General features: G+C 44.3%; 1 protein-coding gene across 6 annotated transcripts in view; it reads left to right on the forward strand.

Moving 5' to 3' along the window:
• The first annotated feature begins 420 nt into the window (after positions 1 to 420).
• LOC147011890 (importin subunit alpha-1-like) overlaps positions 421 to 18,214 on the forward strand; it is a 97,724-nt gene continuing 79,930 nt past the window's right edge. For 2 of the 6 annotated variants that reach the window (XM_085857390.1, XM_085857394.1), the window contains exons 1-2: positions 421 to 547; positions 1,779 to 1,861. In XM_085857390.1, coding sequence (XP_085713516.1) covers positions 1,787 to 1,861 — 75 coding nt within the window. In that variant the 5' untranslated portion in view covers positions 421 to 547; positions 1,779 to 1,786. Of the gene's footprint in view, positions 614 to 1,490; positions 1,508 to 1,778; positions 1,862 to 18,214 lie in introns of those variants that run through there. The other 4 variants (XM_085857386.1, XM_085857387.1, XM_085857388.1 and 1 more) reach the window with 4 other exon arrangements.

The following is an 18,214-nucleotide window of genomic DNA, read 5'->3' on the forward strand; positions in this document are numbered from 1 at the left end:
GGAAAACGTGGGGACAGGAATACTGTACTCGTGTACTGTAAATGGTGGACATTTGTAATACCTTCCCCCACCTGGAGGTGGCGCTACACGATACACATTTACATGGAAAATTTTCACCTCCCCGCCCATCCCCCCCAAGACCACCAGCAAATATAAAAACACCCCTCGACATTAACTGAGGCTCGGCTGATCCTATCTAGCAAATCTGGATTTAATCAGCTCAGAACTGTCGGAGTAGAGCGACAAACAAAGAAAAACACACAATACACAAACACCGGTTCGTGAATTATAGTAAAGATGATCATTCCACACGTTCTCAGTGTCATTGAAGAGGAAAAAGCTCCGATGGCGACACGGAACCCTCTGATTGGAGGCAAGGTCGTGCGTCAATGGGTCACGTGGAACATCGTACGCGCCATTGATTGGTCGCACGACTCGGTTGGCGGAGAGTTACCCACGATTGGATAAAGAGGGCGAACCTGGCGCATTCGGCGTTGTGGTTCAAATCGAGCATTTCAGAACGCAAACGAGACTCCTTTGGCCGTGTGTAAGCTTGCAACATACAACCTGGGGCTTTTCGTTCCTTTCTATTGTTCTCGATTCCGAGCGATCAGTGAGTAGAAATGTCCAGGCCACAAGTTTATTATTTATGATGAGGTGTTAGATGACAAGATTGCGCGTAATCCGTAAGGGGACCACGCACTGATCTCTGTACGAGCTGCAGTCGCTGTGCTGCGCCAAAGGGGTTGCTTTTAATACTTTTTGTGTATCAAGTCGTTATCTCATTAATCGGTGTCCCTCTCGTGCCTTGAGGATCCATTTGTTTTTGTCCGTCCTGTCCTTTTTGTATGAGGCTGTGTTTTTATCCCCCGCCACGTGGCGGAAGGGGGATATTGTTGTCCGGCTGTCCGTCCGTCCGGGCGTCAACATTTATAGCTGTGAGTGCGATAACTCAAACTGTTCGCCATATGGATTTGAAATTCGGGTCACATGAACCACCTGAAAAGGAAGAACCCTATTGATTTTGGGCGTGGCCGGATCCAAGATGGCCGACTGGGGCGGCCATCTTGAAAAATGTTTTTTGTAATAAATGGAAAACCGCTTATCTGATTTCAATTATTTTTGGTTACTATGTTCCTCACCCCTGGGGAACTTTTTCGAGATGACCAAATGGTGTCTTGTTTCCAATTCACCTCCCTCATTATCTGGAATATGTATGACCTTTTTCATTCAATGGCGGGGGATTCCCCATCTCTGGTATATTTATATATATTTTTTTGTTCTAAGAAGTGCATGTCGAGTCTTGAGTTCGCGCGAATTATCGGCTGATTATTATTATTATTATTATTTTTTTTTGGCTTCCCTCACGGTAATTGACGTTGGTGATATCTTGACGGCATGCTCTGGTGTGCCTGCTTCACTAAATTTTACTTTAAGCCGGCTATACACGGAGCTCGCTGCGTTTGAAGATCGCGCCTCGTCCGTGGTCACGTGGCTCGACGAGTTTGTATGCTCGGCAATAGATTTAAACTAATTTTATTGATACTAATAAGTATAGGATGGATTAAATTGATGTATATTGGCAGGATGGGTATGTAGTCGGTGTGTATATGAATGGTATTGATGTGCTCAAAATCTGAAAGTGCTGTTTATTCCCCACCCGACACCCCGCCCCCGTCTACCGACATCAAACCCCTGTCCACCCCCCCTCCCTCCCTTCCAAACCAATCAAACTCGCTTTTCCTCTCTGCCACTCCCCCCCCTCTTTCCCAACCCAGCAAGCGCCATGTCCAAACCGAAACCCCGCGATGTGACCATTGGTCATTTTGCCAAGTACAAGAACAAAGGGAGAGGCATCACGGTATGTTGTCTTTATCACCATCTTCGGGGAAGTTTTATTTATGATTAAAAATTGCAGGTTGTCTGTTGGTTAACCTCCGCCATCGAAGATGGACGGAGGTTACTGTTTTCACCCCTGTCTCTGTTTGTTTGTGCACAGTATTACGGAAAAACTCCTGGACAGATTTCGACGAAACTTGGTGGGGGATTCGGTATGGTCCAAGGATCATGCCATTAGATTTTGGACTCTGTCCAAAGTCCAATATGGCCACTATGGTGGCCATTTTGAAAAAATATTTGAATTTTTGTTTTTGCATTTCTACATGTTTTAAGTGATTTACAACCAAAAAAAAAACATTTGTAAGAGAAAATAAAATTTGCAACTTTTTTTCAAAAAAAAATTCTATTATTTTTGGCATTTCTACATGCGCGTCGATCTAGTTTAGTTTATTCAATCGTGGTTCAGTAGAGTCTGATCCGTTTTGACCTACAATGAATCCCTAGGGTATCAGGTTCACTTAAGTGACCCAGCAGTATTGGTGGCAGAGGTTTTGCACTCTACAGAGTGCTCTCCCTCTAGTTTAGTTTTGTATTTCACATTCCCTTTGCCATCACTGTGGTGGTCTTTAAAAAAATATTTTAATTGTTTTTTATAAAATATAACAAATGGGGAGTGGTGGGAGTCCTTGTATACTAAAAGTAAAATGGCATGTCCTGGAAATTTCTGGTCACGTGGGTCATGGGCACCATTTTGTATCCATCGATGGCTCGTTGAATGAGCATGCGATTGCTCCTCATTCTTTTTAAAATGACAAGATGCTGTGCTGTTTAGTACAGCTCCAGTAAAAAGACAAATCATCGAGAACATTCTGGCAATGTTTATAAGTCATTAGTAAACGCATCACTTGTCTGTAACGCAAGTTTGTTTATTTCTTCCAATTGGTCTCAGTGTTGTAGTTGACTGATTAGCATCATGTCATTGTCAAAGACTGTTAATGAGAGTATATATATATATATATATATATATATATATATATATATATATATATATATATATATATATATATATATATATATATATATATATATATATATATATATATATATATACACACATGACTGAAGGATTACATGCACATGTGTGTTCTCAGTGGTACAGTGCAGATACTTGTGTTCAAAGAAATGAGTTGGAAAAATATTCCCTTCGCTCGTCGTTTTAATGCAGCCCTCTTTTATTATCTTGCCAAAACGAAGTTTTTGCAAGATATGTTGGTCAGCTTGTATTTATTTATTTATTTTTTTATTTTGTTTGTCTGTAATCACGTATAAAAAAAATTCTGCAGCGCACAGTTGTCATTGGAAATTTTTGTAACTTCGCATATCAGAGGCCTATAAAGGTCCCTTTCAGTGCACAAAATTTTGAAGGTCAAAGGTCAAGGTCACTGTCGCAAATCAGGGGAGTCGACGAAACCCTTATTTTTTGAGTAATTTTGATCGGATAGTCTTCAAACTTCATGGGAATATAGTTCATGGTCTGGCGCTCAGCTGATTACTTTTTTGGTGGCGATTGGCCTTGACCTTCATATGTTTTTTTTTTGTTTTTTTTTTTGGTCTGTAATCATGTATAACTCACTCTGCAGAGCACAGTTATCATTGGAAATTTTTGTAACTTCGCATATAATTTTTTTTTTTTTTTTTTTTTTTACATAATTACATAATTTTTGTTACATAATTTTTGTAACTTTGTAACTTCGGGCCTATAGAGGTCCCTTTCAGCGCATAAAATTTTGAAGGTCAAAGGTCAAGGTCACTGTCGCAATCAGGGGGGTCGACGAAACCCTTATTTTTTGATCGGATCGTCTTCAAACTTCATGGGAATATAGTTCATGGTCTGGCGCTCAGCTGATTATTTTTTGGTGGCGATTGGCCTTGACCTTCATGGTTAGCGCCAAAGGTCAAACATATTTGACCCCAAGGTCAAATTTTCAAGTTTTAGGAACCATATCGTGTAGTACCTCAAATTGAACACCTCGATGAGTGAGTGCTTTCTAGATATGTCAAGCTTGAGACATTATGACGTCATTTGGTGACATTATGAGGCAAAAGCATATTTTTCATGGTTACTCTGTAGAACGATTCTCATCGGAATCTCTCGTAGGCAGATATTCCTCAAGGAGTCGCTCCTGGTGGAAAGCAGCTCTGTTCACCTCAGTGTGCCCTTAAAGAAGTCACACGTGGTCACCTTTTGGTAAGATACGGCTCACCCTGCGGGTTACATTGGTTTATTTCTTCTTTGTTCTTTCGGTTCCAAAGAAAAACTTTCCTTATCCATATCTTGAAGGGCTGGTGGGATGTCATGGAGGTACATACTCATCTTTGCTGTTTATTCTGTGTTTGAATCCCAACTCTGCTACAAACTGCCACCCCATGTTTCAAAGTCAGGGTGATTCATCAAGGTTGATGGGACACCTGGCTTGACGTCTGTCTACTATATCATTCTTTGGTGGATGTTAAAGATCCCACTGTGTCCTTCACCTCGTGAGCAGAGTTATCAGCAGCATCTTGGTCAAATTACAAATTCCTGCCCTTGCTTGCCGCTGGGAAGATAATGGCAAACTACCCAGTATTGCCCTTGCCATGCAGCCAATGACCCATCTCTAGTCTGAGCAATCAGTCAATCGATCTTCTTGAGCCTTTTTATTGTTTTAAAAAAAATTTTTTTCTCACAATTGTTATCTTTTTTTTTTTTTTTTTTAAATTATCTATCAACTCTCCTGAAGGTGTGGATGGTGTGCCTCCATTTCTGTTTCATTATCCTTCCAATTCTTTCAAATTTCTGCATTCTGTCACGATGTTTCAATTGTCATGCCAATTGGCTCTGTGTGGGTACCTCTCACCTGTCATGGCACCTCAGCAAAAGCTTTCTCCGACTCATTGGGACTGACTCAATCGGTCAACTTCCTAACCCGGATCTCAACCAATGGTACTCCATCTCTTCTGGATCTGATTTTGACAAATTTCCCTGACGATATCTGCTGCTCTTTCTCTGCTCCAATCGGTTCTTTTGACCACGTCCTTGTCAAAGTGGACATCTCTCTGGCTGTTATCAGAGAACCACCTCACTGCCGTCGAGTCTCGCATTTCACTCAAGCCGACTGGCCGGGTTTCCAAGCAGCCATCAAACTTATAGACTGGTATCCTATCGCTACTTTCTCCAACATCAACTCATCCTGGGAATTCTTTCAAAGAAACTTGCTCTCCCTCATGCACAGATTTATCACCTCTCGTCTTCAGTTGTCCTACCCTTCCTCCCGCCCTTGGTTTACTGAAGCTTGTAGTGAGGCAGTTGTCTTGAAACAACTTGCCTTTGCCTCATAGACAGCAAACCCAACTGAGGGCAATCTCGGTTCCTTCCATAAAGCTCGGAACAAGTGTGAATCTACCCTCAGGAGAGCCAGAAAACGCATCTTTCCAATCTAAAGTCTGAACTCTCAAACCTCTCTCTCTCTTCAAAATCCTGGTGGTGTCTAATCAAATCTGTTTCTGGTGTATGTTCCCCCTCCATCCCCTCCCTTACCTCAAATGGCCGCACTGCTGATACCGCACGTGAAAAAGCTTAATGCTTAAACTCGGTGTTTGCAGCTAAATCTTCTGTCCAAAACCAATCACTTTCTCTACTCACCTTACCTAGTTGCACCCAACTGTCCCTGGACGCTGTCCTTTTCTCCTGACGAGGTGGAGAGCTTGCTGTCAAACCTCGACTCAGATTCTGCAGACGGCATCAGCCCACGTGTCCTCAAAGCCTGCTCTTCTGCTCTTGCTCACCCTCTCTCTGTTCTATTCACCTTCATTTGCTCAAGGTCATCTGCCATCTGCTTGGAAATCAGCAAACATCACTGCCCTGCATAAAAAGGTGCAAAAACAGATCCCTGCAACTACAGACCAATCAGCCTTCTCCCAATCAGCAAGGTTATGGAATCCATCATCGCTTCAGACATGAAATCCTTTCTCTTCTCCAATGGCTTGATTTCCGGTCATCAATTTGGTTTCAGACCAGGCCACTCTTCTTCTTCTTTCGGCTGCTCCCGTTAGGGGTCGCCACAGCGGATCATCTGTATGATACGCATAGTGATTTGGCACATGTTTTACGCCGGATGCCCTTCCTGACGCAACCCTGGTCGCCTCTTACGACACAGGGATATGGTACACCTATTTTAACCGGGGTATACACCGGCCCAGTATACTGGTACTCATTTCGCCGACCGCAGAAGGATGACAGGCTGAGTCAACCCCCTGGTGTATTAATTCAGTGGCCCAACGGGGCTTGAACTCAGGACCTTTTGGATCCCAAGCCGCTGCCCTAACCACTGCGCCAATACACCAGGCTTTTCAGACCAGGCCACTCTACCCTGGATATGCTGCTTCTGCTCTCCCAACAATGGATAGAGGTCCTTAATGCCAGACAGGAAATCCGAGCCGTATCCCTGGACATATCACGTGCTTTTGACAGTCTGGCACCCTGCCCTACTCGCCAAACTCTCTTCACATGGTATCCAAGGCTATCTCCACTCATGGCTAGCAGACTTCCTCTCCTGTCGCAGTCAACGTGTGGCCCTAAATGGAGTTCTTTCATCCCCTCTTCCTGTCCAGGCTGGAGTTCCTCAAGGTAGCGTTCTGGGCCCTGTTCTTTTTCTGGTTTTCATCAATGATCTCTCCGACTCTGGAAAATCCTTTATATCTCTTTGCTGATGACTCCACCCTCTGCTGTACCATCGGTCATCCCTCAGACCGGCAAGCAGCAGCTTCTTCGCTCATTGCAGATCTGGATAGAATCACAAACTGGTCCAACACATGGAACATGTCTTTCAATCCGGACAAATCTCACACTCACTATGTCTCTTCGAAAGGACCGTTTAGAACCCCCCCCCATCCACTTTCTCAACAATCCTCTGGAAGAAGTCTTTTCGTTCAAGCTTCTGGGTCTCACTATCTGCCATGACCTTTCCTGGGAGAGCCACATTTCAAACCTCGCCTCCAAAGCCAGTCGCCAACTGGGCATCCTCCGTCGTGCAAAGTCCTTCCTCGGCCCTCGAGCTCCTGACCATTTAGAAAGCTTTTGTCCATAGCCTGATGGAGTACTGCTCTCCCCTCTGGGCTGGTGATCCTGCCTCCCACCTTTCTCAGCTTCACGCTGCAGAAACCATGGCATTTCGGATCATTGGCATCTCCTGCAATGAGGCTGAGTCTTTGGGCCTCACTCAATCACCGCAGGTTGGTCGGTGGTCTTTGTCTTCTACTGTCTCCTCTCCAGCCTCGCCCCCCCCTGCTCTCTCTACGATTCGTCCCCACCACATTTCCTCAGGGCGCTCAAGGTCCGCCAACAACCCCCTTCTGGTAAAACTACCACAATCACGAATCACTGCTCACCTTCACTCTTTCATTACTTTTTTTTTTTTTTTTTTCCTGCCTTTGGAATAAACTCCTTCACTCTTCATTCCCATTCTTCCCTCCAGGCCTTCAAAACCGCTGTTCACCACCACCTCTTATCCCCCAGCCAAATCCTCGATCTTTTCTATCCACCCAAACCCACCTCCTTCAAATTCCCTGCTTTCCTTCCTGAAAGCCCCTGTAATGTCCATCTTCTATTCCCCATGTTCCCCATACCATCCTTCTACCTTCCACAGAGCTCCAAATATCTCTGTTCACCACTATTTTGTCCTTCCCACGCCCTCCCCTCCTGTGTCATGCCCCCCCTCCTTGATGTGCGTTGTGTGTTAGCTCTCATACGAGCCTCGACAAGGTATACAAAACAACGCATTTCCACAGGGCACTCAAGGTCCGCCAACAAGCCCCTTCTGGTAAAACTACCAAAATCACGAATCGCTGCTCACCTTCACTCTTTGATTCCTCTTTTTTTTTCCCCGCCTTTGGAATAAACTCCCTCACTCTATTCTTTCCCATTCCTCCCTCCAGGCTTTCAAAACAGCTGTTTACCACCACCTCTTATATCTGTTCTATTCACCTTCATTTGCTCAAGGTCATCTGCCATCTGCTTGGAAATCGGCAAATCATCCCCCATTGAAATCCTCGATCTTTTCCACCCAAGCGCACTTCCTTCAAATTCCCTGCTTTCCTTCCTAAAAGTCCCTGTAATGTCAATCTTCTATTCCCCATGTTCCCCATCCCATCCCTCTCCCTTCCACAGATCTTCTAATCCTAATGTGTCTGTTCCCCACTGTTTTGTCCCTCCCACTCCCGCCCCTCTTGTCACATGCCTCCTTGCTGTGCGTTGTGTGTTGGCTCTCACACGAGCTTCGACAAGGTATACAAAAAAATGTGTTTCTTCTTGTACACTGTATACGCCTCAAGTTAGGCTCTTGTCAGTGTTAACCTTTACCTGCTCCTCACATTTTATTTTGCCATAGTTTCTGCGATAGTTTCAGGTTCAATCAATCCTGTCTGATTGTATGCTTATTCTAATTTGTTGGAAGAATGAAAACGAAGCATTAAACAATATAATCTTCCTTTTGGTCACAGAGATGGACAGCTTGAGTAGAAAACGGACACATTACGCTTCTTGTACAATAGGCGCAGGTTTGGTGTGCTGTGCTATATGGATACAAAATTGCTTCCAATTGCAAGTTGTCACTACTCCTCGTGTATAGGAATAGGGAGCTCTAAACAATATAAACTTTGTAGAAATGAAGTTTCTCTATGGGGAATAGATAAGAGTGACTGGCCAAAGTTTGATAACTATGTCATTGGAGTGTTCATTCTGAATTTGTTAGGTCAGCAGTTCTATTTTGACCCTTGCTGAGTCATACCAAAGATTTAATAGTTGTATGGGCTGCTTTCTTGCTTGGTGCTCAATATTTGGAAGCTTGAACTTGGTTGCTGGGAGTACCCTTGCATTCTGTGGAGGGTTTGAGGCATGAGGGAAGGTCATTCCATTTCGAATCAGCCCAAAAAAATGAAATTCTGTGGTGACCTCCTCAGATTTTCCTGAAAAAATTCTCAAAGCTACCTTAACAGATATGAGGAAGGTTTGCCAAGTTATAGCTCAAAATTCCAAGTTGTGTCCGAGATATAGCCCTACAAACACCCTAGGGGTGTTTCAATTCTGGCAGTCGTGAGTTGCAGATTTGTATCAAGCATTTTTGGAGGGCTCTAAATTCCAAAGTTTTACAAACGGAGTTCTGAAAATTCACATAAATGGTGTCTATTAGTGAGGCTTTCAGAATCTGACATAAAAAATGTTCTACTTAAGAAACTTTTAAAGATAAGTACTCTCAAAAGTAGTAATTTGTAACATGCAGTCCAAAAAAATTGAGTTTTCAAATTGCTGCCAACAGTTCGTTTATTCATCATGAAGAATTTTGTTGCCTGATTTACATAATCTAGTGACTGGATCATTTACACAAGAAAACTGAAACCTTTTGGAGCAAAATCTTGGGTGCTATAGGTGTCTGAACTTTGCTCCAGACTCAACGACACTGAAATTTACCCCGTGTTCACCATGTTGACTGTTACACAGCGATAGCTGTTTTAAATTTTTGTCACTTAAAGACACATACATAGGCAAACTGTGGTAGAAAATTCAAGAGTTGTTCTCAATCCCTTCTATTTTTAAACGATTTTTATAAAGGCCCACTATTGAAAAAAAAAAAAATGTTCGATGAAAGATGTAGAATAAAAGCAATAGGTGTGCTTTTGAAGTGGAAGCAATGTCAAGAATTCCTAAGCTGACACCACAATAAGCATGCAGTCGTGTTTCATGGTCAGTTTGTGATTAATTTACTTTGACTCAAAAATGTATTTTTCCAATTAAAAATGAAATGCTAACACTTATCTCAATCATGAAAAAAGGCACAATGTACAATGGTGCATTTTGTATGATATAAAAGTAATAAATATTAAACTATCTTAAAAGTGACAAACTTTATTTTCATATGGAAAGTGACATTGGAATAAGTGCATATTTACAAGTAAATACATTTGTATACAACATTGAGCTTTTTCATAATTGTATATGTAGCTGTGAAAATCAAACATTGCACAGTCATTTACAACCATCTTCAGGGACAAACTAAATAAGTCGTATTTCAAGTATAAGCATTACATCAAGCAGTTTCAAATTTCTTCATCAGCTCAAAATCATTCTCGGGTAGCGAGTAGTGTCTTGCACTATGACCAGTTACATGTGGAACACTGACTACACACAGGACGTGATCAAATGGAACCCAGCATTCATCTTTACTATTTTCTGGCCAGGATAATACTTGACAAGATCGTTTCATAAACTTAACTAATACATCCTGGTTTTCATCTGAACGCTCCACAATACAGCCAATGTACCACTCTGAGTCATACAAACAAGCTACATACGTCCCTTGCTTGAATTTAGAATAATCATTACAAAGTGTACTTTGTGTAGTACCGGTACCTACGGAAACTGCTGAAAATTTAATCTGATGAAACCCTACGCATTTTAATATTACCATCAGCTGTAGGGATGAAGCTGTGGTGAGAACGTGTTCCAGACAGTTGCAGCATAGTGCAGCAGATAACTGCAAAAATACATCGGTTTGTGATGCAAGCATGAAATTTGGCAGAAATACTCTTTGAGGTCCACTTTTTTCAAAAAAGGCGCTGGCCACGCACAATTCCAAGATGCAACTCGTGACTGCCAGAATTGAAACATCCCTAGGGTGTTTGTAGGGCCATATCTTGGACACTACTTGGAATTATGAGCTACAACTTGGCAAACCTTCCTCATAGATGTTAAGGTAGCTTTGAGAATTTTTTTCAGAAAAATCTGAGGGGTCACCACAACCCCCGGCTGAAATTACCCGGGAGCTCTAATGCAGGAGAATTGTATTAAAAAATAAACAGAAGCCAACCACCTGTAAGCTGTGAGAGCAACAGCTCTTGTACTTCGGCCTTATTACGGGTGGGAGATGCCAATACTGTTGAGAGATTTACATTCCATTGAATCCAGGTGATGAGTATGTCATTCTGGGGCCTAAGTGCATAGGGAAAGCAGTATTCCATTGAGCTGTGGGCAAAGGTCTTGTTGGCTGAGTACTATAGTTGTGATTTTTCAAGGAATAACTTCAAACGTTGGAGAATGTCTTATTATATCTTTGGTTGGATATTGTGACCAGATTTGCGATGCGGTTGTCCCATGAGAGGTCGTGGCTTGTGTCGAGATTTACCTTTGAGACCACTTCTTCCAGTGGTTGTTTGACTTTCCTTTCAACATAACGTTCGATTGAGATGAAAGGCATGTTCCATTTTTCAGATGGGAACCTAATCCATTCCAGATCTGGAGAGTGCTGCAGTTGTCTGTAAGTGTGGTGGAGGGTCTGTACTACTTGCCATCTGCAAAAAGGAAGTATTTAAAAATGTATATATATACCGTATTTTCACGACTATAAGGCGCATATAAACGTCTTAGATTTTTGTCAAAATGTGCGACGCGCCCTATAGTGCAGTGCGCCCTTTGTGTGTATAAAAGAACAGGTATGTGCGGTATGCAGAACATTGCTGTTTTAACAACCCCGAAAATGGCAAAGAGACACGCTTATGAAGCTCAGTTTAAACTGAAGGCGATCAGCTATGCGGAGGAACATGGGAATCGAGCCGCGGCGAGGAATTTCCAGATCAACGAGTCGATGGTTCGAAAGTGGAGGAAGCTGGAAAACGAGCTGCGACAGGTGAAGAAGACGCAGCTGAGTTTCCGTGGAAACAAGGCGAGGTGGCCAGAGTTGGAGGAAAGACTTGAGCAGTGGATCGTTGAGCAAAGAGCAAGTGGGAGGAGCGTTTCGGCGGTCACGATCCGACTGAAGGCAGTATCGATAGCGGAGGAAATGAAAATCGAACATTTCCACGGAGGTCCGTCTTGGTGCTTTCGCTTCATGAAACGGTGCCATTTTTCCATCCGGACCAGGACTACGATAGCGCAGCAACGTCCGGCGGATTATCAAGAAATGATGGAAAACTTCCGCTCCTACTGCAGCAAGCACATCTGCGACAAACGGATCCAGCCGAGCCATCGGCGTGAACCGGCCGTTCAAAGTGAGGCTGCGAGCGGCGTGGGAGCGGTGGATGACCGAAGGAGAGCACAGCTTCACAAAGGGTGGAAGGCAGTGCCGGGCGAGTTACGCCACAGTTTGCCACTGGATTGTTGATGCCTGGGCTAACGTGTCTGCTGGCACTGTTGTCCGAGCTTTCGCTAAAGCCGGCATCATTTCGGAGGAGCCGCACGGTGCAGAAAGTGACTCTGATACTTTAATACAGAAATTTCGGAGGAGCCGCACGGTGCAGAAAGTGATACTTTAATAAAGCACAACCAAACTCAATTTTGCTCCCGATCTATTTTTAAATACGCACACTTGTGTGCTTGTGTGAGTGTGTTGTTGTACGGCGGACGTACGTAGTAGAGGATATTCATATAAAACCCGCGCCCTATCGTGAGGAGCGCCTTATGTGTGTGTCAAATACAGGAACGGCACACACAACTTAGACTGCGCCTTTTGGCACGGTGCGCCTTTTGGTCGTGAAAATACGGTATATATATTTTCAGAGCATCAGAAGGCTAATTAATGTAGATGAGAACTGAACAAAACTTTATTGACTGTTTTGGGACATTCCAGCTTCCACTGGAATAGAATAGAATAGAAAGTTTGTTCTATTTGAAAGCGATGTCATGACAGTCCGCATGCATGGACGGAGTTATAAAAAAGGAATGAAGGTGGCATACATGTCGCGGGCTTGGCAAGCAAAGTAGGATACTGGGCTGTCCAGGGATGTTGTTCTAACTTGTTTGAGATACTGGGCCTCCAACCATTGCTGAGAGTAGCAGCAATATGTTCATGGCTGAGTGAGGACAGAATCCAAAATGATGGTCAGAGACCAGGCTTTTTGAAAATGGGAAAGATGTCAGCAAGAATGATTAATTTAAGTACTTTGCTTTTAATTGGAAGCAAGTTTGCTGGTGTGCAGTTGTCTGCCTTTGCACCCTTAAATCACAGGCATCTGTGTGCCGTCCATAGGATGGACGGAAAACCAGTGTCGGCTCCACGGGGGGGGGTATTGGGGGGCAATGCCCACCCAGATTAAACTTTGTGCCCCCCCAGTCGTCCAGATTGGCCAGCAGTACCCTTCCCCACCATTATTTTAATGTTTTACAGGTGTTAAATATATTGTTGCGGATTCGCGCCCGCCGGCGTGCTGACGGCCACGTAACTCGAATCGCGGCACGTCGCCCACCGGACGGACAATCCAGTCGTGACCCTCTCGGACTAACGCCGGGAACCAGTCACGGGTGGACCTTTCGGTCTCACCGCGATCGAGCCAATCAGCCCCCGCGTGGGATAGGGTTGCTCGCCGGGTCGACCTACCTAAGTACCCACGCGGAGGGTAGACCGGGCGATCGCACCTCGCCGCAGGTCGACTTCGGACACGGGCCACTTAAGCGACCCGTTCCGTACTATCAGAATAACCGAGCGGTGTTATCGTCGACCTCGACGGTTCGATTAATTATCGGGCGTATTCAGCCCACTACCAACCCTTTACGTGAAGCAAGATGAGGATTCAATGGGAGAAATGACGAAGCGAAGCGGGAAACAGTTCAACACAAAGCACATTTATTCGCGATGAACGGAAAGCGCACATATACAATTCCACCAAAAGCACACAGAAAAGAAAAACACAATTCCATTTACACAAAAAGCAAATATAAAAGCGAAAACACAATGCAGAGCTAATACCGACTACCGAGCACACGGCAACACTTATACAATTCTACTTCACAGACGGCGCCGACAACACATACCCAAAACCAAGGAAAGAATACCCTCAAGGATGAGGCGGGCCTGAGGCCGAGACCGGGTCGCGCCTACCCGTCTGGTGATGAGACGCGGAGCGGCGATGGTGCCTCAACTCCGCGGGCCTCGCGGACAGTCTCTGGTAGGGGGTGGGAAAGGGGCCCCCTTGGTCGCACTATCTCAGCGCGGGGGAAACAGGAGGGGGTTGCTGATGCTCGGGGTATAGAGGATCTTTATTATCCCGCGACGAGCGTCTCCACCTCGGCCAGGTCGCGCTGTCGGCCTCCCTCGGGTGCAGCTTCCTGCACGACGCGAGCACCCCCTCGTCTGGTGTCGCCGCCTTTCCACAGCTCCGTCCCCTCCGTTCCGACTCCAACGCACACGACGAGCAGCTCCACCGCCCGCGAAGTCTTGACTTTCTGTTTCCGACTCTCCTCCTCTCCTACTCTCCGCCTCTGGACTCTCCGACTCTCCTACTTTCCGCCTCTCGACTCCCCTCCTCACTTCTTTTCCTCCTCTGGACTCTCCTGACTCTGCTCTTCTCTTCTCTGACTGACGAACACGGTCCTTTTATCCCCCCGTAGCTTCGCCTTTGACCCCCTCCCTTTGACCTTTCACCTCGCTCCCCATTGGCCCGAGAAAAAGTGGGCGTGAAGGCTTTTTGATCCATAAATTTGCATATATCGATCGCCCTGGGGGCGGGGCCAATTCGCCCCTCGCTCACCAATTGGACGGCAAAAAGTGGGCGTGTGTCGTTTTTGATCCGTTTTTGAAGCACAAAATCCGTGATTTTGTACACGCTGTTCGACGCGCGCCCTGCACGAGTCCAACACCGGTACCCACAGCGGGGCAAGAACGGTGGCGATGCTACGGTTGCGAGGTGTGACGGGAAGGTCGTGGCGGTTGTGGTGAAGCGGCGTTGTGGTTGGTGGTTGGTGGTTGATGTTGTGGTTGTGGTGGTAATCATGGCGGTTGGTCCAAAATAAAGATAGCAAAAGAAAAACGGCTATCCTGAAGAGTCGCAGCACGCATGAATAACATTTATTCCCACTAGACAACGGGTTTGGGCCTAACTACACATGTACTTACCGAGATACCTCACCTAAGGGACCTGAATGGTGGTTTGCGAATTTGGTAACCACAACAATATATATAGTGTTACGTCGGGGGGGGGGGGGGTATGCATTCAAAGGGTAATTAGGATGTTTAATTCGGTATGCCATGCTGTTCGAGTTGTACCAGGATCTCGATGTAATGAGTAGCAATTCAGTGGGGATAAGTTGTCTGGTAAATGTCCATTTCTTTAAGGGGGAAATGATGATTGTCACGTAATTAGATCAGGAGACGGGTTAGGGTAAGTGTTTATGCGTATCCCCTTTTTTAGTATTCCCTGTAGGCTTGCTGTGACATAACAGGACGGTGCTGCGGATGGCTCCGCCCCTTGTTCACGATTGACGGAAGGCGACAGGAGAGGGCCAATGAAAGGGCTCCATTGGAAGTGACCAGGACTTGAGTATAAAAACGTTCCGATTGGGAGAGGAGGAAGTGATAAAAAGGAAGCGTCTGGTCGAGGCTGTTGGTCTCTGAGCGCGCTCTCTCGTTGCGCTGGTTCGTTCCTGGATTTGTCGTGCCTCACCTCGGTTGGCCCTTGGGTTCTGCTGGCTCGGAGTATGGGACCGAACGGCGGGCGGACCTGCCTCCCTCTCCTGCTCGCATATTGGCGCTAGAACTGACTCCCTGGTGGCTGTGAGCGGTCTTGGGCCTACACCAGGAGTTCGACACCACAGGAACCGCACCACGGTGGCTGGTTGGAGCTCACAGGCCGGAAACCGTGGTTCTGCGCGGAAGGGCTGACGGAACCTCGGCACCACCGTGTCTCCTGCCCCTGACGGGCGCAACGCCAGCTCGTCCGGCACCAATCCACTGACTGTTACGTCGACAACACCGGCAAGCCTGACCACCAGCTACGTTTTGTGTGCGTGTGCGCCTTAGAGGGTTTGAGATTTGTATATCCATTGGAATTGTTTGTGTTTCCCCCACACGCGAACCCACACCACCTCCCGTCGAATCGCCCCCGGATCCCTCCTCTTTCCGAGTCTTATCGTTCTGGTTAGAGAAATAAACATTATTAACTCGGTGAAAAGGGACTCGTGCCACCTTCCTCGTCCCGTTTGCTGGAGAGCGATTAAAACCGCCATACTTGGGTTATAAAAATTTTTACCGCCTCCATCGTTTCGGCTCATTCTACGTTGGCGGGACTGCTCAAGTCCCGTGGACGGCACAATATATATATATATATATATATATATATATATATATATATATGTATATATATGTATATGTATATATATATATATATATATATATATATATATATATATATATATATATATATGTTCTTTGATTATTATAAATATATACATTTTCAAATTAACAGTTTAATAAAAGGTACACTGGCACTGCACAGAGTTGGATTTGTTTTGATGTAGCACAGAGAGCAACATTAAAGTTAAAGTTTGCTGAGCTCTTAGAGGAACTGTCCATTGGCCTGGAGAATGCCGCTTCTGGCGGTGAAGTAGACTTTTTTCTTTTTTTTTTTTCCCTTTTCCTCCCGCCGTGATGGCGACATTAAGACACAAGGCCTATAAATTAATGCTCAACATATTTGTGTTTGTTGTTGTTGGTGCATCGCCTTTTTTTCCCCTTTTCCTCCCACCGTGGAGATGGTGACATGATTATAATGCTCAACATAATTTATTTTATTTGTTGTTGGTGCGATCGTGTTTCCACAGTGTTGCTTTTTTCTGTATAGTTATTGTTTTGTTAAGGTGTCAACTGAACTACAGTACAAGACCAATGTTAACTTACCTAGTTATAGTGTTACATGCACACTACAGTAGGTCTATCTATTATGTGATCTCATTATAAGTGAAGGCCTGTTATGTGCGCAGTACCTTTTTTATTATTTATTTATTTTTTCTCTCCCGCCATGGAGATGGTGACATTACATTAAAGACATTATAATGCTATAATTTTATTTGTTATTGGTGCATAATTGTAGTAGCCTATACTTGTAGCTTTTTTCAAAGCTCTTTCACTGTGTTGTTTATTGTATAGGTGAGCATTTGCTTGCTATATATATATATATATATATATATATATGTATATGTATATGTATATATATATGTATATATATATATATATGTGTTGAAAAATAAAGTGCCCCCTTTGGAAAAATGAATACGCCCCTGCTGATTATAGCCTGTAGCCAGCACTGCGTTAAACTGGTGCCCCACCTGTTAGCATTAGTTGGTAGATGTTGTCATTATTGGTGGGCATTATGGACATTAGTCAAAAAAACAACAGTGTCCTTTGTGAAAAGTAGGCAAGTTTTTGCCAGTACCCTGGCCAAATTCCAAATTCCTGCCCTAACCTACAAAGAGGGTATTGCATCAACAGCACAACCGTGATCTCGCCAATGATGCTACCCTGCAGCCTCGTGCTGCATACGAACGAATAATCCAAACTGGTAGCAGGTGAGATGAGCTGCTTGGTTGACTTGTTTTTCTTGAGTGCAGAAATGTGTCATGAGCTGTCAGGTTAAACTGTCAGTTGAAAAAGAAGATATTGAGTCATCGTATAACTGACGTGTATGTGCAAGTTGAAGAATGAAAGGCTTGAGGTTGTAATGTGTGCAGGTACTTCCTCAAAAGCTGGTGGATGTTGGTTACACATGCAAATTGTCCTCACTTAAAAGGGTTTTTTCTTTCTTCCTCATTTCATTTCAGTTTGAGAACTTCAAACACCAGCTAAGGCAGTCTGAAAACTGATACTAGTCAAGTTTATAATAATAAAACTAGAAGGGCACTCAGTGGAGCACATTCCTCCATCACGTAATGCCTGATCCACGAGAACATATCGGTTCCAGTACATTTTTGAAATATCATGCTACATATTGTTTTTTGGCCCTATCTCTCAGTGGTGAGGAATCAATGAATAAATGAAATAATTCTCCTAAGCATATGCGGATTTGGATCTTCAAAATTGAATAGATTCTTCCTTGTCACCTTAACGTGTCCAAGTTTCATCCGAATCCGTCCAACTTTTTGAGATGTCGTGCTATATATTATTTTTGGCCCTATCTCTCAATGGTGAAGAATCACTTTAAAAAAAATTATAGTAGTCGGTTCTGGATCTTCACCAAAATCTAATCGGTTTGTCCTTGTTGCCCATCTAACCTGCCCACCAAATTTCATCCGGATCCATCCACAACTTTTTGAGATCAGACAGATGTGAAAACGTAACCTCCTTTTGGTGGCGGAGGTAAACAAAGATTAGGATCTTTAACAACATCCAAGGCTAAAATGGGTTGGATGGCTCTGTATTCTCCAGAAAGATGCAATGCGTTTCATAGTGCCCATTTGCATTGCTTTACATATCTTCAGATGTATAGATGAAATAAAAATGATTAAAAAAAAAAAAGTCTTAAGTTGAGCTTGTGCTCCTGTTTTGGATTGAAGTTTGCAGATGAGCCTGCAATATGAACA

This window comes from Eptatretus burgeri, chromosome 15, assembly GCF_056783735.1.
Source record: "Eptatretus burgeri isolate ZD-2024b chromosome 15, Ebu_testis_v1, whole genome shotgun sequence".
Lineage (NCBI taxonomy): Eukaryota > Metazoa > Chordata > Myxini > Myxiniformes > Myxinidae > Eptatretus > Eptatretus burgeri.